A 27,733-nucleotide genomic window follows, 5' to 3' on the forward strand; every position below is an offset into this window, starting at 1 on the left:
TTTTATGGACAATGACAGTTTCGAGTTAGAAACGTTTTCAATCTTTAAAAAAGTACAACAAAACCAATACCCCACCCACATTTGCAGTTCATTTTCTCGGTAGCGGGTGGAGCCTGTGTGTAGGTGGCCAAATGCAGTTTTTGAAAGCTCTAGGAAAATGAATAAAGCTAGACATGAATTCTAGAAAACTCTGGCACAGGTTCTTAACGAGTGAAATAATAAAGATAATAAAAGCAAAGGCGAAATGCTACGTAGTTGTAGCCAAAACTCTTTTAACCAGCTACTGAGTTTTAAGATACTTCCAGGCAGGGAATCTCTGCTCTCCCAGAATGAGCTGCTTCCTGCCAGGAACAGACATCCTCTGCATGGTCTCCTATGCTCTCTGCTTGTCTGTTGCTGTTTTATGTGTCTACCCTTGTTCCAGCCTAAAGTTCCCTCATTATCTCCGCTTCTTTTCTTTGCACTTTGAAAAACTGGAAAGGAAAGAGGAAATTACAAAGAATGGTATGGCTGACTTCCACACTGAGATATTAGCATTTCATCAGAGTGCTTCCATCCTGTTTCTCTTAAAAAAAAAAAAAAACAAAACAAAAAACAAACCAATGGTACAGATGTGGCTTCAGTGTACATACAGGATCATATTCACATGCATCGAAGGTCTGAACCAGCATCATGCTGTACAAATCATTTCAAAGTACTGTGTTATCCACAGGCCCAGACAAAGCAGGGTGTACTAGGGAATCTCAACACTCCAGATCTTTCCTCTGGCACAAACTGTCTTCTGTTAATCAGAGGAAACAATAATATAAATAATGCATATACAATTGTATTCAGATATTTTTTTAAAAAACAAAAGATACTCATGAAGCATTATTTGTAATTTTAAAAAACTGCAATTTTTGGTATGGTGGCACACACCTGTAATCCCAGCACTTGGGAAGTAGAAGCAGAACTATCAGAAATCCAGTCATCTTTGGCTATATAGCAAGTTCAAAGCCAGCCTGGACTACATGAGACCCTGTTTCAAATCAACTACAACAATCACAAACAAACAAAATAAAGAAACAAACAAAAAAAAACATAAAGCAAAAAAGATTATATAGGTAAGAAGCATTAAAATTATACTTTTGTATTGGTATGGGTGTGTTTTGCCTGCATGTATGTCTGTGTACCATGGGCATGCCTGGTACCTGAAGGGGCTAGAAGAGGGTGTTCCCTGAGAGAACTGGAGTTACTGATGACTAGAAGGTGCCATGTGAGCACTGGGAATCAAACCTGGGTCCTCTAGAAAAACAACCAGTGTTCTTAAATGCTGAACCATCTCTCCAGCCCCTAAAATTATATTCACAAGTGGTTCTAAATAGCAAGTGGGAGTGCTCTGTTGGGTCAAGATAGGGAAATATGTAGAGAACTTGTCAAATGGTGTGTTTTATTACTATGTTTGAAAATAAAGTTGTAAGTCTAGGGTTTCGGTTAGTCACAGAGTGTTCATGCTTAAGGTGCTGGGCTTAATCCGCAAAACTGCAAAACAATAATAAAGCCATAAATGTATATATAAAGGGACCTGGCCCTTGCTGCCTGTGGCTGTTGAAATCTGCTTCACACTATGACCACACTTTTAACCTACTATCCTCTGTGGGAAACTCATAGAAGGCAGGAAATTGAATGGTTGAGTAAGACTGTATCTTGCAATTGGTAGATGTTTACCAACTCTAGCCACGTCCTTTGGGATTTATATTCTCATTGGAATATACATTTACTTTGATTTGACTTTACTGTTTTTTTTCCTTTGTGTTGAAATGGGATTGAGTCTAGTGCCTTGTATATACTGGGAAAGCATTTCACTACCTGGGATATATCTCCAGGCCTGTTGACTTTCTAGGTTGATTCAGGATCTTGCCAAGTTTCCCAGGCAGTGTGGAATTTGTGATTTTCCTGCCTCAGACTCAAATGACTAGGATTACAGACTTACACAATCCAAGATGGCTTTTTTATTTAGACTTCAACTCTTTTTCATGCTGCACTCCCTCTATTTATTTATTTATTTATTTATTTATTTATTTATTTATACTATTTCAAATGATCCAAATAGCATCTAAAAATGTTCTTAATACATTAGATCAAATCCTAGAAGATGGTGTGTGTGTATGTGTGTGTGTGTGTGTGTGTGTGTATGTATTTCCATATATGCTTATAAAGTTTTCTTGCTGTAGTTTTACCTAAGGACAGGTCAAAATCTTCTTCCAAGATACTTACTAGATTAGTGGATACTCTGCTTCCTCCAAACACTTACTAAGTAGTGTGTGTATCTATATAATTTTTCTTATAGATACATGAATAATACATAAATAAATGTGATGATATATTGTGTACTCTAATAAACTTGCCTGAGGATCAGAGAACAGAGCCAGCCACTAGATTAGACATAGAGGCCAGACAGTGGTGGCACACACTCTTAATCCTATCACTTGGGAGGCCGAGATCTGTCTGGAGCTCTGTGAGTTCAAGGCCACATGGAAACAAAGGTAGGCAGTGGTGGCATACACCTTTAATCTCAGTACTGGGAAGCACACATGCCTTTAATCCCAGGAAGTGACGGCAGGGCGGAGAAAGATATGTAAGGCGTGAGGAAACAGGAACTAAGGCAGTTCAGCTGAGACCCTTTCGGGTGAAGACTCAGAAGATATCAGTCAGAAGATTCGTGGAGTTGGTGAGGTAGTAGGTGGTGGCTGTGGCCTACTCTGCTTCTCTGATCTTTCAGCTTTTACCCTGATATCTGGCTCTGGGGTTTTTTTATTATAAGACCATCTTAGATTCGAACAACAAATAAATGTATGCATGTAATGCTTTTTCCACTGTACTTAACTCACTTATCATGGTTGTGGCTTTAACTTACGCAGTTTGAAGTAGAACAGCAAAATTGGCACCAACATTTTCCTTCTTCACAGTTCCACAGAGATGTTACTGTAGTTTTAGCAGCCTCACTATATGATTTTTTTTTTCTCTTTCCTTTTGAAACACAAGCTCTCACCTTTTCCCTTCAGGGAGGTACTTCATGGCTTCTCTTTGGCATGTCCAAATTACCAGTATCACTCCTTTGTGTTTGCTGCCATTGTTGAGCAAAATAGGTGTTACTTGAACACAGGTGCTGTGATGTGATATGATAACCAAGACAGGCACTAATTGCCCAGCAGGCTCGCAGCATATACAGTGTGAGTATGCCGAGCAAAGGTTCATATCTTGTAGTGAAGGAGTAGGAGAGCATGAGATCCCATTAGTCTACTCAGAATGGCATACAATTAAAATCTTATTATGAATGTCTAGGATTTTCTATTTGGTATTTTCAGACCTCAGTTCACTGCATGTATTTGAAACTGCAGAAGATATTACTTCAGATAAGTGACTACTGTGTAATTAGGCCATATGAGTAAAAGCACTGTAGAACCATTGGTAATTATTTTGACCTTCCACCTCTCTTCACCCACTAGTACTGATTGGCAAATGAGATCATTTCATCCTCCCACAACCAAATCCATGTGCAGCTCTGCTAGGATGAAAGTTAGAATGTTGGCATGAACACAGAAAGATTGCAGGTGTGTGAGGAAGACCCATCCACTCAGAGATACCCAGGTCTTAAAAGGGAACCACTAACTGCTGATGTCATAAAAGATTGCGGGATGGAGTAACTGGAAGTGGAGTCTTCTGGAGATGGGTGACCTTGCTGTGTGCACATCTCTCAGTTGTGTGGCTGTTCATGGCGGCCAGAAAAATATTTTTGCTTTTCATTAACCACACGACTTGTAATTGTATGACAATTGTACTTATTAAGAACATTTAAAAAGCAAACATGATCACCAAGAGGGTATTTATTTCCACATACGCTTATGTAGTTTTTCCAGCTACAATCTCATCTAACGCTATGCCAGAATCGTCCTCCAAGACACTTAGTAGGTAGTGGATAGTCTTCAGATATGAAATTTCTTTGGTTCTTATGTAACAGTCAAATACCTTTTGCACTTCTGGGAAATGTTTGTGGCATTTGATCACAGTAAACCTTCACCTTGTGACCCCACAGCTCTGGGCGTAGAAGCACACACTAAATCACACAAATATTTTCTGATAAGGCAAATAATGGCAAATGGCTAGTCACTTTAAAAGAGCATTAGATGGAGATTCAGGAGGAGTTTAAACAAGTTTGTGGATAAAAACGATTAGGTCAAAGGTTGGACTGGACGTGGAAGCCAATGAATTAGTCAATAGGGCAACCCTACTTGACTTCTATTGCCTCTAGCTGTCTGGTGAAAACTTGAAGGAAGTTTGTGGTTTAAATGCCTTTGCATAAGTTTAAATTGTTGTAGAAAATAAATTAAGGGCTCGTTACTTTAAAGAGAATTGATTATGTGATATTTTTCAGATAAGCACCTCATTGGTGCATTTTAAATATGATTTAATACCAGGGTAAACATATCACAGTGATACTTTCTTCAAAGAATCAAATGGGTACTGAAGATGTAGCTCAGTAGAAGAGCACATGCCTAGCATGTACAGAGCCTTGTGATTGAGCCTCAATAATACACACACACACACACACACGTATGTATGTATGTATGTATGTATGTATGCATGTATTTGTGTATGTATGTATATGTGGTACTATCTGTGAGTGCCAACTTATGGAATATTCTATGAAAGTGTTTGGATGAGAAATTTAATCCTTTTTTTGATAGATTCTGGGGTGGGGAAAGCTAGGCAAAAAGCAACTAGCACCTTCTATAACACTATGGAATATTAAAAATGCTTTGTGAACATTAGTCAAGTATGATAATAAAGAAAATAACATCACTTTTATTGAAAACATTTAAGATGTGTTATTATGTGTCCCTTAAATGGAATACACTTACATTCTGAATCCATTAGTCTGCTTGTATAGACTTAAGTTCACAAGTCCTTCAACATAACATGCTGTATTTAAAATATAAACGTTTTGGACAGTCCTCAAATTAAAAAACGTGATAACATCTGTACTGTATCAGCTTAATCTTACCTCAGCTGGTTGTGTAGAGTCAAGAGAGCTCTACTATAGTCAGAATAATGCAATGGCAAAGAGAAGATCTGGTAAGCCAGATGTGATAAGCCCAGTTCTGGATTATGAGAAAATGTTATATCTGAAAATCTAAGCCATTAGAACTGAATATTAATTTACATGTTTGTTTATGTTTTTGAAGAACAACCAATTATTTGTGGCATTGTAAATAATTTTACTATGACTAAAAGAACACAAAGCCACTAAACCAAATGCTATTTCCCAGTCTAGCTTTACAAGTGTTTCTCCAGAGAGGTTCTAGTGAGTGAGTCTTCTTATTCTTGGCCTAGCCCTGTCATAATCAGGCTAGTCTCTGAAATGTTGTGAAGAACAGTGGACTAGAACTTGGTTGATACTACATTGAAACAGAGCACCAAAACTCTTTGCACATGCCTCCTTTGAGGTGAACACTTATTTCCAACCTGCATCAGATGACATTTCCTTCAGACATGTAGGGAAGAGTGAAGAAGATGCTGAGTATTTCCCAAGGTCATCTGGGAAGGTTACCTTGTGGCCTATTCTTCTGAGCCTCTGAAGCATCCAACATGATTGGTGTACCAGTTGAACAAGTAGCACAGTGACCAATACAACGGTTAAATACTCCATATAGGACCCCCAATTCAACATCCCACCAATCCTAACAATCCTAGCTCAGTTACAGGTCTCCCCCAAAGTGGAGCTATCCTGTCCTTCTTGTCACTTAGTTTCAAAGAGCAGGAAGCCTGCGAAGGTGGAGAAGCGCTGGTGGTCCCCGTGGAGGGCACCATTGCCCATTCTCAGCCAGACTTCATCCCCTTTGGCCAGCTTCAGCACTGCGTGGTTGCTGGATGTGTCTGATTTCCCCTTTGTTTCATAGCTGGAAAGAAGGAGAGGGACACACTACTTAGTCTTTGCCATGCAAACCCAGATCCTGAGCATATTCTGTTCCCACCTTCCATGCTTTAGGTGTCGTCGTCGTCGTCGTCGTCGTCGTGTGTTAAGTTCTCTAAATGACATCCAAGTGGAAATAGCATGAACCACTTTTAGAACTGTCCAATAAAACCTCCTCCTTTCTTGCCTCTAGAATATCAACAACAGTTACTGCAATGGCCTTGAAAGCCATTTGTAAATAGCTGTAAATTCAAAAATTCTTGAAGATTACTATGTAGAAGAGAGCTTTCTTACTCCCATGCAGACTGGGAACATACACCTGAGATTATCTTACCAGAACTCCCTGGACTGTTAGATGAGGAAGAAAGAAAGCTCTACTATGTTTGAACCTTTACATAGAGTCTTTTTTTTTTTTTTTACAATCTGTGGTGATATTTTATTTGTGCTCTAATAAACAAAGCTTACCTAGAGATCAGATGAATAACCAAGGATTATAAGTAAACACAACAGTTATGCAATGTTAGCACACACCTTTCATCCTATCACTTGGCAGGCAGGATCTCTGTGTGTTCAAGGCCACACTGGAAACAGAGCCAGGTGTCGTGGCACACGCCTTAAATTCCAACACTAGTTAACCATGGAGGTCTGTGCAGACAGACAGGAAATGACAGAGCTGGGCAGGAAGAGGAAGTGATGTAGCTGGACAGAGAGAGCAAATCAGATGGCAGAACAGCAAGGCATATAGGCGTGGGTAGACAGGAAGTATCTCGCATTTGGAAGCTGTAGAGTGGGTGAGGTAAGGTTAGCTGTGGCTTTCCCTATTCCTCTGATTTCTCTCAGGCTTTCACCCCTATATTTGGCTCTGTAATTTTTATTTAATAAGACCATTTAGAATTTTGTCTACAACAATGGCTTATTTTCCTCTTGCCAATCTGGAATTTGGTATTCAAGGAAGGTAACTGTCAACAACCAAAATGAAAATATACTTGATAACAGCTGAGCAGGAGGCAAAGTGTAAATAAATACTGTGAGCTGAGAAGATAAAGACTGATATGTGATGGTTTGAATGAGAATGCCCCCTCTAGGTTCATGTATTTGAATACCTAGTCCCCAGTTGGTGGACTGTTCCATTTAGGAAACATTAGGATGTGTGTGGCCTTGTTGGAAGAGGTATGTCATGGGGAGTAGGGTCTTTGAGGTTTCTAAAGCTCATGACAAACCCAGTCTCATATTCCTGTATTCATTCTCATTCTCTCTCCCTCTCTCTCTCTCTCTCTCTCTCTCTCTCTCTCTCTCTCTCTCTCCCTCCCTCTCTCTCTCCTCCCCCTCTCCCTCTCCCTCTCCCTCCTCTCCCTCTCCCTCTCCCTCCTCTCCCTCTCCCTCTCCCTCTCCCTCTCTCCTTCCCTCCCTCTCTCCTGCCAATTTGTGGATCAGGATGTTAGCTCTCAGCTACTGCTCCTGCACCATGCCTGCTGCCATCCCTCCACTATGATCTTCAAGGACTTAGCCTCTGAAACTGTAAGCAAGCCCTCAGTTAAATGCTTTATTTTATAAGTTGCCCTGGCCATGGTGTCTCCTTACAGCAAATAGAACAGTGACTAAGACACCGTGTTATGCTTGGAAGATGTTTGGAAAAAGCATGGTAACATAGACCTGGTATACACACACCACCTAAGACAAAGGATTCAAGAGAGGTAAATACTCTGCAGATTTTAGATGTTTCTTTTAAAAGATGAGTTTGGAGAAGAACAGGCATACTTGAAAGATGAATAGAGTCTAGACAATCAGGACTCTAACAAGGTTGAAAAACAAACAAACAGAAAAGTGCTTTTATAACTGTAAGAGCTGGGACAGAGCTGATGTGTTCCCATTAGGAACTTTCACTCAGAGTCATACTCTACTTATCTCATAGAGAGAAAATGTTGCCTTTCTAAACAAACCTACTATTTAAAATGTCCCTTGGTAATAATGACTATTTAGAAAATATAAAATTTTAGAAAATGGCAAAACAACAAAGAGTCACAAGAGTAACAGGCTTACTGTCCAGAAAGGGTCCTGGATCTGATTCCCTAACATGTCACTGACTGTGAGCAAACAGAGCAAAAGCCTTCTATGTGTCTATGGAAGCCATTGCCAAAGACTCAGCCTGGGTTAGAAAGACTTGGGGTATTTGACTTTGTTCTCAGATTTCTACCAGTAGGAAGTGGAGCATGTGAAAGCCCTCAGACAGAAAGAACTACTTACTCTTTGCATGTGACCATGGAGAAAAGGAGACAAAGAAGAACCTTCAAAGGATAGACTCAGAGGCCAAAGAGAAAACCAGCTGAGAGTTCACTTATGAAAAGAACTATTCATCTCTGAGTTCTGGGTTTGAACTGGTGTAGGCTGTCTCCCACAAAGACCAAGACGGAGAAGTGTGTCCTCTAGGAAGGAAGAAGAGCTGGGTGGATATTTGGAAACTAGGGGCCTGGAGAGAGCTGGCTGTCCACCAGAGTTCATTCTCTCCTTGTTCTGGATTTGATAGAAAATGTCCCCCACCAGCTCGTGTGTTTGAACACTTGGTCCCGAGCTAGGAGAATGCTTTTGGAGGTTGTGGAATCCTTGGAAGGGGGATCTAGCTGGAGAAAGTAGGTTGTAACAGTGTTCCCCTGAGTACACATTATCTCCAGATTCTTGTACTTGGCTTTCCCTGTTCCTCGACCACTGAGGTGTGAGAAGCCCTGCCACACACAGCTTCTACAAGGAACTCTTTCATGCTGTCCCTGCCGTGATGGGCTGAGTCCTCTCAATCAACCCTCCCCTAAGTAGTGTCTTTGCAGGTGATGGCCACAGAGATGAGAAAAGTGGTGAGCGCCCTCCTGCCCAGGAACTGGACTAGTTTCTTGTTGCCCTCAGGTTGGTTAGGTAGGGCTGCCCCCCCACACCGCTTTACAATGCTCCCTTCTACTCTGCCTGCCACCCTACTTCCCCATCATGGAACCCTTGCCCTAGATTGCTTAAGGTTCTGGTATGTCTGAGCCACTGTGTCCTGGATCTCTAAAAACAATGTTACCTGTTTTAACTTATCTCTTTCCCTTTCTTATTGAGGGCAGACTCTAGAAGAACACAGAGATCATGACAAGTGATAAAAATTACAGGGGAAAAAAATAAGAGCCAAAAAGTCTTTCACGGACAGCTCCCCAAGGAGCTCCAGCAGGTGTTGAGTATCAGTAATGCACAGCATAAAGAAAAGGACCTGTTCTAGCTTCCTCCATCGGCCAGTGGAGGCTGTGAAGACTACTAATAATGCCAAGCTTCAGGCGAAGGGCGGGTAGGGAAGCAGAAGAAGCCAAGTAGAAAGGGAAATAATGAGTTACAGAAAGGATCTGAGTGGTGATTATGAGGCGTGCTGCTGGTGATTTGCCCAAGGTCTCTTATCTACTTGATAAATTCATTACTGTTCTTCCCAGACAGGCGTGATAACCTGACCAGCTGGGGGATTCGCATGGAGAACAGAACTGCCATTAGGCTCTTCCCTGTCCGTGGACTGCCTCTGTTCAAGTGATGGCAGCACTCGTGAGACCTGTGATTGATGACGTCACGTACCTGTACATGCTGAAGACTGTGTTGCCATTGTGCATAAGGTACACGTACACTTCCTCCACATCCTCATGCTTCATCATGCTGAAGGTGAAGAAGTACACACCTGGAAAGGACACGGATTTACTCATGCACTCATACATCCAAGGTGAGTCAAGTGATTTCACCCACGGCTTGGTTGTAGTCTGTGTATTGTGTAATTTTGTGGCCTGTTCATATGAATATACTTTCATCTGCTCGCCTTAAAAATGCTTTGATTTTTTGTTTGCTTGTTTTTATTTTTTCAAGACAGGGTTTCTCTGTGTAACCATCCTGGCTCTCCTGGAACTTGCTTTATAGACCAAGCTGGCCTTGAACTCACTGAGATTCTCCTGCCTCTGCCTCCCAAGTGCTGGGATTAAAGGGGTGTGCCGTCACACCCAGTGCTTTGATTATCTTAAACTCATTGTGTTTCCTATTTATACTTAGGAAGATTATAAAACCATTAAGAAAACTAGTCAAACATGAAATTAAAATGAACAACCACATTTCCCAAATGTAGTCATGGTAGTAAAATATTAAAGCATAAGTCCCATAGTTCTAAATAAACAGTTCAGGTCATTTCTCATATGACACATTGTAAATAATGTTTAAATAAAAATATTCAACTTTAACCCTGCCACAATACCTTGTTAGTAAAAGTATATTCTTGCTGATTTCCATGTTTCAGGTTTTGAACTACTAGCTATACAAGAGAAGAAAACAGAAATATCTACAAGAAAAAACTAAAGAAGCAATGGGCCATTCATGTTTCTTTTCTATAAAGATATCAGCTATGAAGATCCTTCTGATGTTGAGTCACAAAAGAACAGTTTTGCTTTGTTACGTGTCAGAGATGCATATTTGATGGCAATCAGTGATGCCCATTCAAATACCTAGAGACTGGTTCATAGATGAAAAGCAAAGACATGAAAATTAAAGGATTTCAAGAGATAGTTTGTATGTGTCTAGTGTTTTCCACTTCATAGGATTTCATTTTACGCACACATAACAATTTTCAGTGCCTCCAGAAAATAGATTTATAATTGAAATGACAGGAAAATACCTTAGTCTTCCTTTAAAAATGATGATACTATAAATAAAACTGGATTGCAGAAACACTTTAGAAGGAGCAGACTAAGAAAGCAGATGGTAGATAATGAGACTCTTAGAATTAGAATTGCAGAAGTGAACCTGTGTCACATGCACATGGGGCTCTCTCCAGGAAATGGGAGGAGACACACTTGTGCTCTGGTTTGCAGACCTTTGTGTTGTAACCACAAAGGTGGGAAAGATAGTCACCAGTTGGTCATCACTGGTGAGGTTAACAAACAAGCAGGAAGTATAAGAATTCAAATTATAAATATTATCATCAGAATGGTGTCCAACCAAGAGAGCTCAAAAATCATTTAACTATGAAGTCATTGAACTCAGTGAGACCATTGACCCAACATAGCTAGGCACTTTTCTGTGGTACAGATCATGGTTTGCAAAAATTGTTACAGGAAACTTAAAGCCCTCAGAGAAAAATCACAAAGTGATACTGACTGAAGTGTGATAAAAAGATTGTCTCTGTAGTTGCATGCATTAGGCCATTTCTTACTTAAACAGAGTGAAATAAACCAAAGCACACATTAAAAGCAAGTGTGTAAGTTTAACGTGGCCACTAAATTCGGTGGAATATTTTTTCCCTAGCTGTACTATGGAGGGTAACAAGGAAAGAAAACTGAAAACCAGACTCTGAGAGACTGTCGAACTTATGCAACACTATGACACTGAAGAAAATCAATACACTTCAAGTATGTAAAGGTGCTGCCCAAAGCAGCAGGAAGCTGGGCAGGGCTTCTGGAGCAGCGGAAAATAGATTTCAACCCTGCCAGGAAAAATATACTCCCTGATGGAGAAAGGCCACTCTCAAGTGCTGAAAGACAGTCCTGGGATCAGCCCTACAGGGACAGTTTGCTAGAAAAAACTAGAGAATGCAAAGTGTTTCTCTAGCAGCCGATATCAGGATTTGCCAGCAATACCCAGGTTCCTGAAAGCTAGGGAGCTTCACTGCTGGCTCAGAAGTCTTTCTCAGGAAGTATGGGGGCAGGGGGGAGACAGGAACCATGGCCACACAGGATCAAAACACAGAGCAGCCCTGCTGAAGAATCTTGTTGTGCCCTGTTCTGTTGGTATCCCTGGGAGACCTGCTCTTTTCTGAAGGGAAATGGAGGGGCAGTGGATCTGGGGGAGGTGGGGAGGGGGAGATGGGGGAGTGGAGGGAGGAAACTGCATTTGGGATGTATTGTATGAGAGAAGAAGAAATACAAAGAAAAAAATCAGTCTCCTGGCAGCAAGAAGAGGCATTGAAATGTCACACGTTCAAGGTTGCCTGGGTCCTTTCCCAACAATCTCCTACAAATAGCTGATCTAGGAGAAGCCAGTTCACTCAGTCATCAGCTACTTTTTAAAAGTGGAAAGAACAGCAAGAATTATCCAATGGATGACTAGTACCAAAAGGACATGTTGCCATATACCAGGTGGAATATATCACCAAATATGTCACCATCCTGAGTTGTAGATATACCAATAAAGCAAATGGTGCTATTCTAAAGCAGAATTCAAGAACCTGTGGTAGCCAGTCCAGAGAAGGAACCAAAAGCTGGGACATTGGGAAATCCTGGTTATATTAATTATTTTCCCAGTAGTTGTCACCAAATACCTGACAAGAAGCAGTTCAAAGGGAAGAAAGGGTAATTCTGGCTCCTTGTTATTCCTCATGTTAAGAGGAATGCAGTTTATCATGGCAGAGAAATCGTGGCATCATCAGTAGGACATGTGACTCAGTGCCTCTGCAGCCAGCAAGCAGAGGACAGACAGGACATGGGGCCAGACTCAAAACTCAAGTCCTGGCCTTAGTGACCTACTTCCTCCAACAACCCCCAGCACCCCTTTCCACCTCCTAAAGGTTTTACAGCCTTGCAAAAACAGTGCCACCGTCTGAGGATCATGTGTTCAAACATGACCTTACAGGGGACACTTCATGTTCACCCTCCACATTCTGCCTCAGGCCTCCACAGGCTCATGGCTGTCTCACGATACAAAAATACATTCATTTCAATTTTTAAAATCTCCATTGTTCTTAACAGTCACAACTCTGATTACAAGTGCCAAGCATTCTCTTCTGAGAATCATTCTCTTAACTGTGGGTCTCTGCACAGGTCAAATCCAAATTGCATACTTCCAACATAATGACACGGAGTAAATATTCCCATTCTAAAAGGGAGGCATGGGAGCAAAACCTACTAGGGCAAGCATCAACCCTACAGCTCCCAGTCTGGATCTGGGGTCTGTAGGAGAATTATCTGGCCCTGAAGGGCTTTGGCTGCCCCACCCTTCCATCTCAGCCACCTGTACCAAGCATGTATGGCTTCTCTCTTAGGGCAGTTCCACTCTATGACTGCAGGTTTCCTTGCTGGAAAACCCCAACTTTCGTTGAAAATCGAGCATCTTCAACATTCTAGAGACTCCATTGCAACTTCACAGCTTCATGAAGCAGTCCCTCAGGTCCTCTTTGTAGGGGCTCTGACCCTGCACACATCAGATGGCCTCAGAGGTTCTCTGGAGCCTTGGTACCAGACTGCAAAAGACTCCACGACCCAGTGAATCTACCAGCATTGCTGTCTGCAAAACCAATACCATGAGAACGCTGCTGCCAACTTCTACTGCCAGCTCAAAATAGAGCCTGGCCTACCTTGCACCACTGCTGTAGAAGCCTCTATGTGCCTTGGAGGCTGAGCCTGGGAAAACACTTCCCTGGGTGGCCATATTGGAACAAGAACCTCTTTAACTCCCCTGTGCAGACTACATTCCTATGAGCATTCTGGCCTTCCAAACTGCCACCAGGAACTTCTTCCACTAAGGTCTGCTCATGACATTCTAGGGCTTTTCTAGTCTGAAGTTCCAGACACTTCCACATTCCTCCTGCAAACGAACTCCAAGTGCTTGAGAACCACATGGTCAGGCTGAGGACAGCAAGGGCCCCACTGTCCCATACCAGTTTACTGTATTACTTTTCCCATTGCTTTGACCTAATACTTGAAAAGAAGCAACTGAATTAAGGAGGATTTACTTTGTCTTACTGCTTAGGAAAGGACAGTGTCCATTACTGCTGGGAAAGCTTGGCATCGGGAGCGTGAGGCAGATGTCACATTCCCACTGAAGTCAGGAAGCTTAGTAAGTGAAGCCAGACTGATAGCTCAGTGACCCTCTTCTTTCTTCAAGATCCACCTCCAAAAGGTTCCACCACCTTCCAAGCCACGGTCACCAGTGGGGGCCAAGTGTTCAAACATGCAAGCCTATGGTGGGCATTTCACATTCAAACCACAACAGTAGTGAATTATGAATAAATTCCACAATCAGTGGCAGTGTGCTGCCCAGTGGATTTCCTCATTTTGGTAATCAGATTTTAGTTATACTAAATGTAAACTTTAGAGGAAACAGACTAAAGTGAGTACAAACATTTGGCAATATTTTTGTAACTCTTCTGTAAGTCTAAAGTACTTTAAAGTAGAAAAATATTAAAACAATGGAGTTTTTTTGTTTCATTCTGTTTTTAATGGGTCAACTGTCCAGACATTTCAAAGCTTTTGCTGATGGTGTCATGGGTCAATGAGTGTTTCCCTGTCCTGATAAGAGGAATATATGTCTACAACATTTACAGAGAGCAACCTTACAGAGCTGATCCAACTCATAAAGGCATTTTCTCTTTGACTCAGTGATTCCATTCATGGTACTTTAGCCTACAGGTATATCTGCATGTATTCTATTATAAGTTGACATATGAAAAGTACTGACAGCAGACTTATTTTAGTAAAAAATGTGGAAACAACCCAAAGGATCAATAACAAGGAAATGGCTAGGTACATTTTCATATGTTAATTATAAAAAAAAACAAGTCATTACATGGAAAGATTTTTAAAACATTATGGCAAGTCTTTCTTTTAAAAAAAACAAACTACATTCAGAATATAGAGTATGCTAGTTTTTATATAAGATTAAATATATTTTTCATAAACTTCAAAAATTGTATTGTCTACTCAGTTTTTAATATTAGAAATAGATCAGGTATTCCTTGGGGTAGTGACAAGGGACACAATTATCACACAGCCAAACTGAGAATTATGTTCTGGGGACTTTGAAAATCAGTGCTGTCTGTGCCATCTCAGGGCCATCAGACCATTTCCTTTTCTCTGTTCTTCTCTCCCTCCCTTCCTTCTTTATTCTCATCCATCTGCCTTCCCACCTCCCCTCCTGTCCTCCCCTCCTGCCTCTCTGCCTTTCATTCATTCACCCCTTTCCTGTGTTTCTTCTTCTTCCTTTCTTCTCGCACCCCATCCTTGCCCTTCCATCTCCCTACCTCTTCTTCTCCCTCTCCCCGCTCCCTCCTTTCTCTCTTCAATGGCTCCACTCACTGATGTTTACATCTCACCTGATACAGGGGCCCCAAATCTACCAGTCATGACATCAAAGAAATTTCCGATGTTGGTCTCCACACTGCTGAAGATAATGCCACTGTTCTGATTGCTGAAGTGAGTTGCTAGAGAAGCCATGAACGCAATCTAAGGAGAAAGCGGGGGTCAGTCCAAATCTATCTTAAAGAAAAACACTCTTATACAGGTAATTTTATCTCAACGTTATTTGTGATGGAAAGCCCCAATATAGATACTCAACAATAGACAAAGAAGTAAATAAATTCTAATAATTCAATGTGTTTTATACCATATTGATATTAGTCTGCATTAACAGTTCTAAACATATTTCAAAAACTACTAGTTCTTAAAAGCTACTTTTTTAAATATTAAAATTCTGTTATCAAGTAAAACGGAAAAAATTTGGATGAAGTTCTCAGCCTGTAATATTAGATGCGTGTCTGTGTATTTATTACATAGAAACTGACAACAGAACAACTTCTTACTTTTGTTCACCTAGGGAAATGTCTTTTCATTCATTAATTAAAAAGTAGGCAACACTTGGCCGGGCGGTGGTGGTGCATGCCTCTAATCTTAGCACTGGACAGGCAGAGGCAGGCAGATCTCTGTGAATTCAAGTCCAGCCTGGGCTACAGAGCAAGATCCAGGACAGGTACCAAAACTACACAGAGAAACCTTGTCTCGAAAAGAAAAAAAAAAAAAAAAAAGTAGGCAACGCAAGATTATTGTGACTTACTATCGGACTTAGTTAAGTGTGTCTATGTAAGTGGAGTTATTCTGTAGTCAACCTGAGAAAAGCATCTTTGAGAATATCCATAAGGGGCTAGCAAGATGGCTGAGCAGGTAAAGGTACTTGCTGTTAGGCCTGATGACCTGAATTTGATCCCCACGTGGTGGACAAAGAAAACCAACTCCCCAAAACTTGTCCTGTTCTATTTATTTTTACAGTGAAAGGGTCTTGTATGAATCATCTTTAAAAGGCAAAAGAGAGGATTTTGATACCAAAATATAGAAAAAGTGGTTAAATAAAATCAGAAATCTGTTTGACGATTGGAGAAGCAAATTTTCTAAGCATAATTTTGCATAAAATAAATATCAAGTAAATTGGGGCCGGAAAATTCAAGAGAGCCAAAGAATCGGTTACTGTGAGCAGCCCCACCTGTAATTTATGACTAATCCCTTGTATTTAGGAAACCTTGAGAGCCTCAGCTCAATCCATAAAAATGAGTGAGAACAGTTACTCTAAGAAACCTGTTCCCTGCTCTAACTGTGAGATCCTGTGGATTGAGGAATTATCTGTCTATTTGGTTCCTGTCTTAGTTAGGTTTCTATTGCTATGAAGAGACACCATGACCATGGCAACTCTTATAAAGGAACACATTTCATTAGGGTGGCTTGCTTACAGTTTCAGAGGTTCAGTCCACTGTCATCATGGCAGGGAGCATGGCAGACAAGGTGCTGGCTGCATCTTGATCAGAAGGCAACAGGGAGTGGACTGTTGCACAGGCCTTGGCTTGGGCATATATGAGCCCACCCCACAGTGACACACTTCCTCCAACAAGGCCACACCTACTCCAACAAAGTTACACCTCCAAATAGTGCCACTCCCTACGAGCTTATGGGTGGGGTGCCAGTTACATTCAAACCACCATAGGTCCTAAGATAGGAGATTGAGTCTGAGCTTAAGTATGAACCTCAAATTTCTGTGTCCCTTAAGTTGAGAATGAGGCATCATTATTGCTCCTTTATGGCTACTGCCATTGTTGCTGCTAGTAGCATTCTAAAACTAGAATTTGAATAATTAAGAGAGCACTAGAATAACTCCTGTCTATCAAGAAATGGTTTCACTTGGTAACACTATTGGAGGGGATTTGAAAGTCAATGACAATCCCTTGAAAATAAACAGCAGGAGTGAGAATAATAAATTCTTTAACATGTAATGGATGTTAATAACCCTCCTTTATGAACTTTTTAATTTGCAAATTTTAAAATTAAAACATGATTTCATCATTCCCCCCTTCCCTCGAAAATTCATGGCCTCTTTTTTATTTTTTTGTTGTTTTTGTTTGTTTGTTTGTTTGTTTTTTGAGACAGTGTTTCTCTGTGTAACAGCCCTAGCTGTCCTGGAACTCAGCTTTGTGCTGAGTTGGCTTTGAACTCATAGAGATCAGCCTGCCTCTGTCTCCTGAGTGCAGGGATTAAAGGCGTGCACCCCCAAGCCCGGCTTGTGGCCTCTTTTTAAAAAATTAGTATTGTTACTTATATAAATGCACAAATACATAAATATGACCTGCTGAGTCCATTTAGTGTTGCATATATATGCATATATAAATATAAACACACACATATATATACATATATATGTATACATATATATAAACAAACGCACATACACACACAGACATATAAGTTGTCAGGACTGAGTACTTGGTATTGGATAATCGATTAACTCATCTTGAAGAAAACTACATCTCCCTCACTCAGTGGTTAATTGCCCGTAGCTCTTTGTTTAGAAGTGGGGCCTAAGAGATTCCTCTCATCCATGTTATCGTGTCTGTTGGTGTTGTCACTGTTCAGACAGCCATATGGTTGAAGTTTCGTGAGTGCCTCATTCCTGTCATTGCTAAGGAGTCAACCTCACAGCTCTTCCTGGTCCTCCAGCTCCAACTGTGTCCTTCTGTCTCCTCTGCTGAGATGGTCCCTGAGCCTTCGCTGTGTGGGTTGTGTTGTAGATGTATCAGCTTGGGCTGGCCACCGAACTCTCAGGTGTTCTCTGCATTTTGACCAGTTGTTTTCAGAAACTTCTGAAGTCTCCCGCACAGCATGTGAAAGCATCATCCCCCCAATGATAGTATTTGTCATGTAAAACGATCAACAGACAAAATTTAATGATTGCTCAGGTGTTCCCATTAAACTGCCTGTTCTATGAAAAGAGCATGTGTATGTTCTGTGTTGCTAGTTTCCATATATCTCTAGACTGTCATAGAAAATGCCTTAGCTTAGCTAGATGGCTAGATGGCCTCCCTCCCCACTTGTTAATTTATATTGGCATATGAATCCCATCATGCTGAAATTATTAAACAGCATCCATTACAAGTTACCTCCAAACCCCACAAAAATCAGTTCTGATAACACACAGGACACCTTATTTTACACTTAAAAAACAGGAGCCCAGGAGAACGATGCAATGTACCCAAGAGTAAATGATATTTCATGATATTTGCCCAAATAAATAGCAGTTTCCTCCGATCTTTCAAACAAGAACGGCTTTGTATACCAGTTCTCAAAACACCTCTCCTATTTACAGAATTTTCTCCCAAATACTTAATTTTAACCACAAATTGCTCTTTAAGGAAGACACATTAACCAGACACAACCTTTACAACAACAAAAAAACCTAGTTTACTGTGTGAATATAGATGTCTTCTAGGAGAATTCATTTTTAAATATTAACAAAAACTAAGCTAGACTTAATTTTTCTGAGTGACCTAACCTCAATATTTACAAATTTTAGGTGTTGCAAGAAAAATTATAAAGATGAGTTAAAAAAGAAACAAAGAATTCATCCAACTATAAATGAGTTATGGCCATATAAATGGATTTTAAAACTTCATAATCTGACCTAGCCAATTGAATAACTCAAAAAAATAAAACGTCCCTAGTGAAAAGAAGACTCTGTTGTGAAAAGTTTAAATAAAAATTGAACTATATGGGGCTGGAGAGAGGGCTCAGTGGTTAACAGCACTGACTGCTCTTCCAGAGGACCCAGGTTCAATTCCCAGCACCCACATGGCAGCTCACAACTGTGTGTAACTCTAGTTCCAGGGGACCTGACACCTTCACACAGATGTACACACAGGCAAAGCACATGAAATAAATAAATTCTAAAAGAAATTGAACTATACAATCTGATTTAAGAAAAACAGTGTTTATATACTTAGATGAAATTTCACCACATAATGTGACAAATTAGCAAATAAAATGTAAGTAGATGCTTAGCCCTTCCGTTTATATGTTTAAATGTTTCGGTGCAACTTGGTTAAAAGCCTCCTATTTATGGCTGTTTGGTCCTATGAGAGAGTCGGGTTTCACACTTGATAAATACCCTTTCCTAAGAATGTTCTCAAAGCTGTGTTTGAGATGTTGGTGATGCAGACGTCCTGCCATGTCCATGAGCAACGTGAAGCGGAGATTTCAAGACGAGTGAAGGCTAGTTTACTGGAGCCTTTTGGCTCCTGGTCCCTAATGTTGAGGCAGTGTTAGAGGTGCCCCAGAGATGTGCAGAGGGTGGTTTACCTGCAGCTCTGGTGGCACTCCTGGGTAGCCCTTCTCTCCTTTGGGGCCATGCTGCCCCCGCTCTCCTCGAGGCCCCAGGTCTCCTTTGTCTCCTTTTTCTCCTTTGGCCCCTTCATGGCCAGTGGCTCCGTTGTTTCCATTGTTTCCATGGTTTCCTTTAGAAATCAGAAATCATATGAGAAAAGTGATTCACTCCTACCACAGTGTATTTTTAGACAAACACAGCTCCTTCCTTCAAAACTATCCAAACTCAGTTGTAAAAGGAGAACATTAAAGCAACCCTGACCACAGCCCTTTAAAGGGCATCACATGAGCTCTCATTCACTGGGCTCTGAAGTAGATGCCAAGACTCCAGAGCATGCTTTTCTGTAAAGTAAGGAATGAATGAAAGACTGTGCAGAAGACCCACCATCACATTATTATTAAAAGCAGATGAGACTAACAGACAAAATACCCAGCAATGCTCGAATGGCTAGATTTTATCAATGGTACATTTTATTACATTATGTATTCATTAAAATATTTTAAATGATCAATGTTACAATAAACATCAGTGATTTTTTAGTTAAGGTTGTAAATAAATAGGGATGGCATAGCACTATTTCAGTTTGAATCATTATGTATTTATATAGTATATCCATAGGGAATAAAAAACTAATTCTAGTTATTATCTACAGTTATTTATAGTTTTTTTCTGATTGGATGAAACATGGGTGCTTTTGTGTTGCTCTATATGTTTTTCCATCTCCTTCAAATCTTCTACCAAAGATTTGAAGCCGTTTTATAATTGGGAGAAAAACTCATCAAGTAACATAATAAGTTTTCAAATCAAGAGTCAAGTAGTAAATTCCAAGGTTCACTCCTCTGATCAGATGAGTTCTGCACCTGTTTCTTATTCTCATATTTGCTAACTTCAGGCTCTTTTGCATTATACTTGTATGTTATCTTTGACAGGGCACTAAATCAGGCTTGCAGTGCTTTAAGACCAATGAGCCTTGACTATTAGATTAAAGTGTTCTGTTACAAAGGTACTTTCCAATGGGAAATACTGAACCAATCCAGTGTGCCCTGTAACCTCAGAAAAGGTCACAGAGACTAGAGATCCTTTGTTTCACATCATTCGCCCTGTGAATGGATGCCTTTGATGGTCAATGACATAGGCTTAAATATAGAATAGGGTTTGGGGTTGTTTTTTGTTTGTTTGTCGTATTATAAATTTGGTTTCACATGAGAGGTACAAAAGAGTTAATTCAGTTTTGATAATTATTAACATCCATGGGGGAAAGTCTGGGAACACAAGTAGACTTCTTGTAGAAGGAACTCCTCAGGGGTGGGGGCAAGTAGAAAGGCTTGCCTAAGTCGCCTAAGACCACCAGAAATATCAGATATTTATATTACAATTTGTAACAGTAGCAAAAATAGTTATGAAGTAGCACCAAAAATAATTTTAAGATTAGGTGTCCATAAGCATGAGGGACTGTGCTAAAGGTTCACAGTATTAAGAAGGTTGAGAACCACTGGTCTAGAGGAATCTGATGAGCTCAAGAACATTCACTTTGCTGTCGTGTGTTGCTAGAGCCCAAAATGTATTCATGAGTTCAAGGGAGGCATGGAAATCAACTAGAAACAACAAAGATTGGTGAAATTTAAAAAAAAAAAAGCCTAAGCCTAAAATGATGCAGAAAATTATACTCCTCAGTGGATGACAGAGCGAAATCCAGCAAACTTTCCTTTCTACCTGCCTCCTTTAATACGTTTTAAGAAAGTTATGTTATGCTATGTAAAGTACACTATGGCAGAAATGCTGGCTGCTGTGGCTTAGATCAAAGTCTCCCCAAAGCCCATATGTTAGAGGCTTGTTCCCCATGGAAAGTGATGTAAACTCCAAGGGGTGTGGTCTAGGTAGAGGTTAGAGGTCACTGAGGACATGTGGTCTGAAGGAGGTTGTAGGAACCTGGTCTTTTCTGCTCTCTCACTTCCTGGCTATCATGAGGTGAGTGGCTTTGCTCCCCCACAGATCCCCCATCATGAGGTAGTGCCTCACTACAGGCCCATTAAGTAGTCTCAGCCAGCCATAGGAGAAACTTCCAGAACCATGAGCAAAAGAAACCTCTTCTCTGTGTAGGTTGGTTATCTCAGGAATTTGCAAGGGTAAAGAAGGTGACTAGTGCATAGATGCTAAGATGGGTCTCAATTCTCCGTAAGGGGCTCTGTCCACAAGCTAGTGAAGAATCCTCTCCCCCTCCCTTGAGTCTCAGTGGGCATGCCTGAAGCCTCTTGGGTTCTCAGAGTAGTGTGGAGAATCAATGCTATAGAGTAGTATTCCACTTGAACTGACCTAATGAACCCAACTCCCCTGCCAGGTTCTTCTCTTTGCATTTCCCATGCATGCCCAGTATATGTCAACCTGGAGTTTGCTCTTGGCTTGTTTTTGACACAGTCTGTTATTGAAATTGTAGTGCAAATTGTGTGTCCTTACCTGGAATGCCAGGAGGGCCTGGAGGCCCAGGGGGCCCCTGGTAACCTCGGAATCCATAATCTCCATGACAACACTTGCTGCAGTCTGGGGGCAGTCCTCCGGTTTGTGGAGACTTTAAAAGGATGGAAAAAGAAACTTTAGGTAAAGATATTTGAGAGCACTTAAGAACTTTTTAACTGCCTCTGGCCTTCACCTTTAGAGAAGTTTACCTTCACGCAACTCAGTCACATCAGAAAAGATAGTGTGGGACCTGAGGAATATCTGTGGCATGGGGGCTAGGGAGGAGTGAAGGCAACAGGAATTCCATGTGGGTGTGCCTTGGGGTGATGTGAGGGTGGGCCTGTGCAGACAACAGGGGTGGTCTTGGACAAGCCTATGACAGCAAAAGCAGACTCTCCCTCAAAAGAGAACCCAGAAGCCTCTTCTCTCCCAATACCCAGAAGTCTCACGTACAGTTAGACTACAGTAACCCTCAAAGCTAACCACCAACAACTTCCAACGTAGTTACTAAACACCACACTCCTGATGATGGCTTAAACGTCTTAGGAACCCTGTAACCCCACCCTCCCAAACCTCTAAAGCACACAAATCACTGAGGAAACAAAGCATTCTTTAGTCTGTATATTTCCTTATTTATTTTCAAATTGAAAAGTAGAAATATAGTTATCATAAACAACAGCTGTTTTGAGATATGCCTGTACATCCTGGTTTGAATGGCTAGTTAACGTATGCATTGCCTCACTTGCTTTCCTGTGATGAATACATTCAAACTCTGCTCTCTTGGCAGTTTTCAAGAATTCAGTACACTGCTGTTAACTGCATTCATCCACAGTACGCTGCTGTTAACTGCATTCATCCAATCGATGTTTATTATTTACACCTCAAGCAACTTTAACTTCGTGATAAGTATTTCGCACATTCCTCTTCCAAATTTAAAGTGATTATCTTACTGTGCGAAACAATATTTAATGAGCGCAAATGCATTCTACACATGCTCATCTGTGACTTCCAATAGAATTCTTATTTGTGCAAAGATAAAATTCTAAAGCGTATTCTTACTGTGAAGGACCTGGAGACCTAGTGAACTGGCTGGTGGGAGAGTCGCAACTTGGGAGATCTGGATCCTCATCTGCACTGGCAACTGGCCTTCTCATTGTGTCATGCAAAATACTTGTGGAAACTTTCCTAGACCCCAGTTATATTCAACAGTTTTGAAAACAGTGCATTGTTGCTAAGGGCTTCAGTGTAAAAAGAAAAAGAGGGGGGATGGAGTGGACAGACCAGAGGACAAAGACAGGGCATGAGGCAGGGAAGGAAGAAGAGGGAGGAACTTATCATTCCAGTTTTCTCTGCCAGTAGACCTCCTCCAAGGAGAAAACCAGAAGAAGGCTTCACATGACTACACATTTACACCTTACTTTTATTGGTTGGTCTTATAGGCTCCATCACTATCCTTCCTTCTCCCTAAAGTTTTTCTTAAAACTATTGAGGTAGTAGCCCATCCTGGTCCAAGCCTTCTGTTGCCACAGCTCAGAACCCAGTGTTGAAGGATCAAGAGATATGTCCTGGAAATAATTCTTAGTTCTGAGTCTTCCAAGCCCAACCGCAGACAGGTATACATTCATATTGGCTAAGGAAAAAAGAATAAACTAATACACTTGGTCGGAGATGAAGACACTTGGAAATCAAACACCACAGCCAACTCCACCTACCACACATCTGAGAAGTGTGTTCATAGTCTCCTGGTATCCTTTGCTAATGTGAAATACAGGAATAAACCCCAGGAATCCAGAGTTTTGCCAATGACAGGTTTCATGGATAGAGAAAGGGGGGGAATTCCTTGTGTAAAAACAGAATGGAAATACTGGGATGCTTAGGAATGTTAGAATAATCACTACCCTGGAACCAGTGTCCCTTCTCAGTTCTGTGTGGCCTTAGAAAGTCACCATTCCCAGACATCAGTCTGAGTTGGCCCTGAATTTCCTTTCCAGTTCTAAGAATGCAAGCAAAGACACTATTATGTTTAACTTTCAATAATAGTTTTGAAAGACCTTTAACTTTTTAAAATTTCAAACAATTTTATTGCATTTCTTTCTTTCTTGTATATGTGGGACATGATGTGACACACATGTGGCAGTCAGAGAACAAACTTGTGGGTCCTGGGAATCAAGCTTAGGTCACCAGGCTTGGCAACAAGCACCTCCGCCTGCTGAGCCAGCTCAGACAAGAGATAGCCCTGATGCTTCCATTTGTAAATGTCTATATCTGCACACAAGGAAGTGGTGTGTCTTAGTATCCAAGCTAACAGGGGTGAGCGGTGCATGGTCAAGCTATCTGGGGTAACTCCAGGAGCACAGAGCTGTCACCAGTGCAGCAGACAGACGCCTGGTTCTCCTTGTTGGGTGCCTCCCAGGATCCCTCCTATGATGTTTTATCACGTGTTCATCCCTCTGGCCTTGTCTTTCAAGGTCTAGTTCAGAGGAACAAAGATGGTGCAGCAAGTGGGGAGGGAGGGGAGAGGGGAGGGAGGGAAAGAGGGGGGGAATAGGTCATGTATATTTGTTAGTGTAGGTGTGCGCTCATGAGTGTGCATGTATGTGTGTGCATGTATGGGGGGACCGGAGATCACTGTTAGTATTCTTCCTCCGCCAGTATTTTACAAGACAGAATCACTGAATCTGAAGCTCCCGGGTTAGCTAGGCAGGCTAGTCAGTGAACTTCAGGGATCTGCCAGTCTCGGCAGACCCCCCTCCCACCACAGCGCTGGGTTACAGGTGTACAGCCACACCTGGCTCTTTAGGTGAGTGCTGGGAATCTACTCAGGCCCGATGCTTGCATAGCGGGGCTGACTGAGCCATTTCCCCAGCCCTCTCTTGAGGCTTTTGGTGGATTCTGAAGTTGGACAGGATATGATCTAGACATTTTATTCTCACTAAGGAAGAATTTGCATATGGGAAGTCACTATCCATAGCCTCTTAAGTTTATCATCTTCCTTCCCAAATCGGGGAGTTATACACTGGAAGCATGCAATTGAGAAGCTGAGAGGAGAGGGGTGTCTACAAGACAAGCTCCACCCATTTGGCAGAACTGAGTTCTACTATTAATGACTAGAGAAAAAGAACCCACAATTCTTTTCTTGGAGAAACAAGATGGTATGGGGAGAAGGGAAAAAGGAAAAGGAGTGGGGCTTTAGTGAAGAAAGTGCCAGAAAAGGAGAATGTAGACATGCAGACTCTTCCAGCTCCAGTCCACCACGGACTCCATAGCCAGCTCCCTTCCGGGTACACAGATCTCATTACATCACCGCCCTGCTATCACAGACAGAACTTTCAGGAGCAAAGTGCAGTCTAGACTCCTTCACTAGTTGAGGGTCCTCCCTTGGTGGACACTCAGATCATCTGCAGTCTCCTCAAACAGCACAGGGCCCAGCCACAACCAGCTGCTCCTGGGCTCCATCAGTCCTCCGTGTGGCACAGGTTTTTGTCTAGTACTCTTTAAACCTCTGATGTGCACAGCCATCTATATTTTAATCTCTTCCCTTTACTTTCTTTTTAAGGCCCAGTAACCAACACTATTCTTTTTTCCCCAAGTTTTCTTTGTATATTGACCTTGTTTACCACACAGAATTTAATCAAACTTAGTTAATAATTTAACAGAAAAGACTGGTTGGATATGAGTGAAGTTCAGTGATTGTCATAATGAAAGCTGTTGCTTTGTATTCTAATTTTAAAACTTAATAAAAAATTAAAAACTAATAAAAAGATTGAAAAAATGAATGAATGAATGAATGAATGAATGAACAAATAAACACAGACAAGATTTTGTTCCTAATAGAGCACTTCAGAGTGATAGAAGCTTGGGTGTGTTTATGGTCCCAGTCTCCATCCTACAGCTTGAAAAAGTCAAAGCGGGGAAGTGCTTGGGGAGGAATTGACTGATGGGGAAAAGGAGAATTAGCATAAAGAAGAGGATCAGGGGAGTAAGGAGAGAAGGAAGAACTTCAAGTGACCATAAATTCAGTCTGTGCGTCGGTATCCCACTTGTAGAGGAATGGTACCAAAAGCTTCCAGAATGTTCCTGGTTCTGAATCTCCTGGGTAGCTCCACGTGGGTCTCTATCTGAAGATGCTTCAAGAATCCAGGGCTAGAAGACTAGGATGTGAGGTGGAGCAAAACTATATTGGGATTTCAGTGGCCTGGTTGGTGTTGGTCACCAGGAAATAATCCAAGACAGCCTATAGTACCCCTAGGAAAGACGCCATCCATCAAGATGGACTAGACACAAATTAAATGAGGATGAAGATCATTAAAAAGTTAGGTGAAGATCACTGAAGCAAGCATCTTTAGACAGAAGACAGTCTCTGAAAGAGGCATTCTTTTTGCACACCCCCTTGACAAAGCCCCTCAGAGCGACTTGGAAACTGCACAGTGTGGTCCAGTTACATGTCTCAGGCTTCTTCCAGTTCTGCTGCTGAGTCTGTGTGGGATCCCAGTCTGACCACAGAACCAGAAAATCAACCAAGACTTGTGGGGGGCAGGGGTTAGATGGCAGCCATGTGAAAAAAAGCTCCAGGGATACTATAAGGCCTCCAGTCTATGGTTCTTGTGGTGATATGCACTGCTTCAAAGATCATGGAGTCCAAAGGACCCTTCTCTCCTCTCTGTCTAACTTTAGCATTTGTCATGCTTGGGCTCTAAGTACAAATAAGTTTCTTCCTGCTCTTGCTGCTTTTGATTAAACTGACGTTTGCTGATTTGCAGTTAACGCAGAGTTAAAAACCCTTACTCATTCCTATGTTATCTAAAAGACTTAAAGAAATGTCCTCCAATGCTGAACTTTTGCCCCACCAAATAGATCAAGTTCGGTCACTAGGAGACTGAGTTATTCAATAGCTTGTAATTTAAATATGTAATCTTTTTTTGTTTGTTTGTTTCCTTTCCTTTTAATGAGTTAATCTGTTAAGGAAAAAAATGTCTAAACAAGAAGGCTTAGCAACCTAAATTGCTACAAAACAAACAAAACTAGAGGGAAATGTTGCAGAAAGTTCACAAATCCAAGTAAAGCAGGCTTAACTGATTTTTGGCAGAGGCAAAGGGCAGCTTCTCCCTGCTGGGAGGATTAAAAAGAGTCCAGTTCTCTTGGGATCAGCAAATAGTTATCTACAGCAATGCATCTACCCACATGGGTCAGCCTCTCTTTCTGCATCAACAGAGCAATCAAAATAACAGCAGTAATAAAGCCCCAACACAAAAGGAAGCTGACTCTTCCTGCTCCCCATTCTGATGGGGCAGTGCCACTCTGTCCCAGCACATCATGCCAGCAACTAGGAGTCCCTGTTGGCTCCCAGAACAACCCCAGAGTCACCCACAGATAGCAGCAAATGCTCATGGAGCGCTGATCTTAAGAATCATAGTTAAAGCAACAGCAACATCAGTCATTTAAGTTTGCAAAGAAATCCTTAGAAGAGAATTCCGAGTACCTGGCCCCAGAATGGGTTGATCTGGGCTAGGTCCTCTACCTCAGGGTGTGGAAGCTCATCTGGTCTCAGGGGTTTTAGGTCTGTAGAAGTGTTATTATCCACAGTCCCAGTTTTAGGGTGGCTCCGCTCTCTCACTTTCTCCCTCCTGGAGCCGCTACGGCCAGTCTGCTGGTGGCTCTGCACTATCCTGGCCACCGCGTTCTTAGCTCTTCCGCTCACCTCCATGTATTCATCTTGACACAGGCAAAATGGGAGGAAAAGCAGAGCCAGCAGGTGCCACCAGACGAGCTGCCTCCTGAGCATGGCTCACAACAGAGCCGCAGCGTCTCCCTGGGAAGCGGATGGGGGCTGTAGGTGCCGTGGTCGCCTCAGGCAGATGCCAGGTCTGGAGATGAGAGCTGCAGCCGGCTGGGTGGTTTTATACTTTGGGTGTGTAATAAATAAGGCTACAG

At 41.6% G+C, this 27,733-nt stretch overlaps 1 protein-coding gene and 1 long non-coding RNA gene across 4 annotated transcripts in view; one reads left to right on the forward strand and one right to left on the reverse strand.

Moving 5' to 3' along the window:
- Positions 1-10,506, forward strand: part of LOC131921390 (uncharacterized) — an 11,177-nt gene extending 671 nt beyond the window's left edge. The window contains exons 2-5 of one of the 3 annotated variants that reach the window (XR_009381986.1): positions 7,388-7,471; positions 9,046-9,263; positions 9,403-9,680; positions 10,242-10,506. This is a non-coding gene — a long non-coding RNA (uncharacterized LOC131921390). The remainder of the gene's footprint in view (positions 1-7,387; positions 7,472-9,045; positions 9,264-9,402; positions 9,681-10,241) is intronic. The other 2 variants (XR_009381985.1, XR_009381987.1) reach the window with 2 other exon arrangements.
- On the reverse strand, positions 4,823-27,733 carry C1qtnf3 (C1q and TNF related 3). The gene is made up of 6 exons (XM_059276075.1): positions 27,282-27,733; positions 21,803-21,914; positions 19,324-19,478; positions 15,027-15,156; positions 9,539-9,638; positions 4,823-5,939 (listed from the first exon to the last, which is right to left on the reverse strand). The coding sequence occupies exons 1-6, from the start codon at positions 27,582-27,584 to the stop codon at positions 5,780-5,782; spliced, it is 960 nt and encodes a 319-aa protein (XP_059132058.1). The 5' UTR covers positions 27,585-27,733; the 3' UTR covers positions 4,823-5,779.

The sequence above is a fragment of the Peromyscus eremicus genome, chromosome 11, assembly GCF_949786415.1.
Source record: "Peromyscus eremicus chromosome 11, PerEre_H2_v1, whole genome shotgun sequence".
Lineage (NCBI taxonomy): Eukaryota > Metazoa > Chordata > Mammalia > Rodentia > Cricetidae > Peromyscus > Peromyscus eremicus.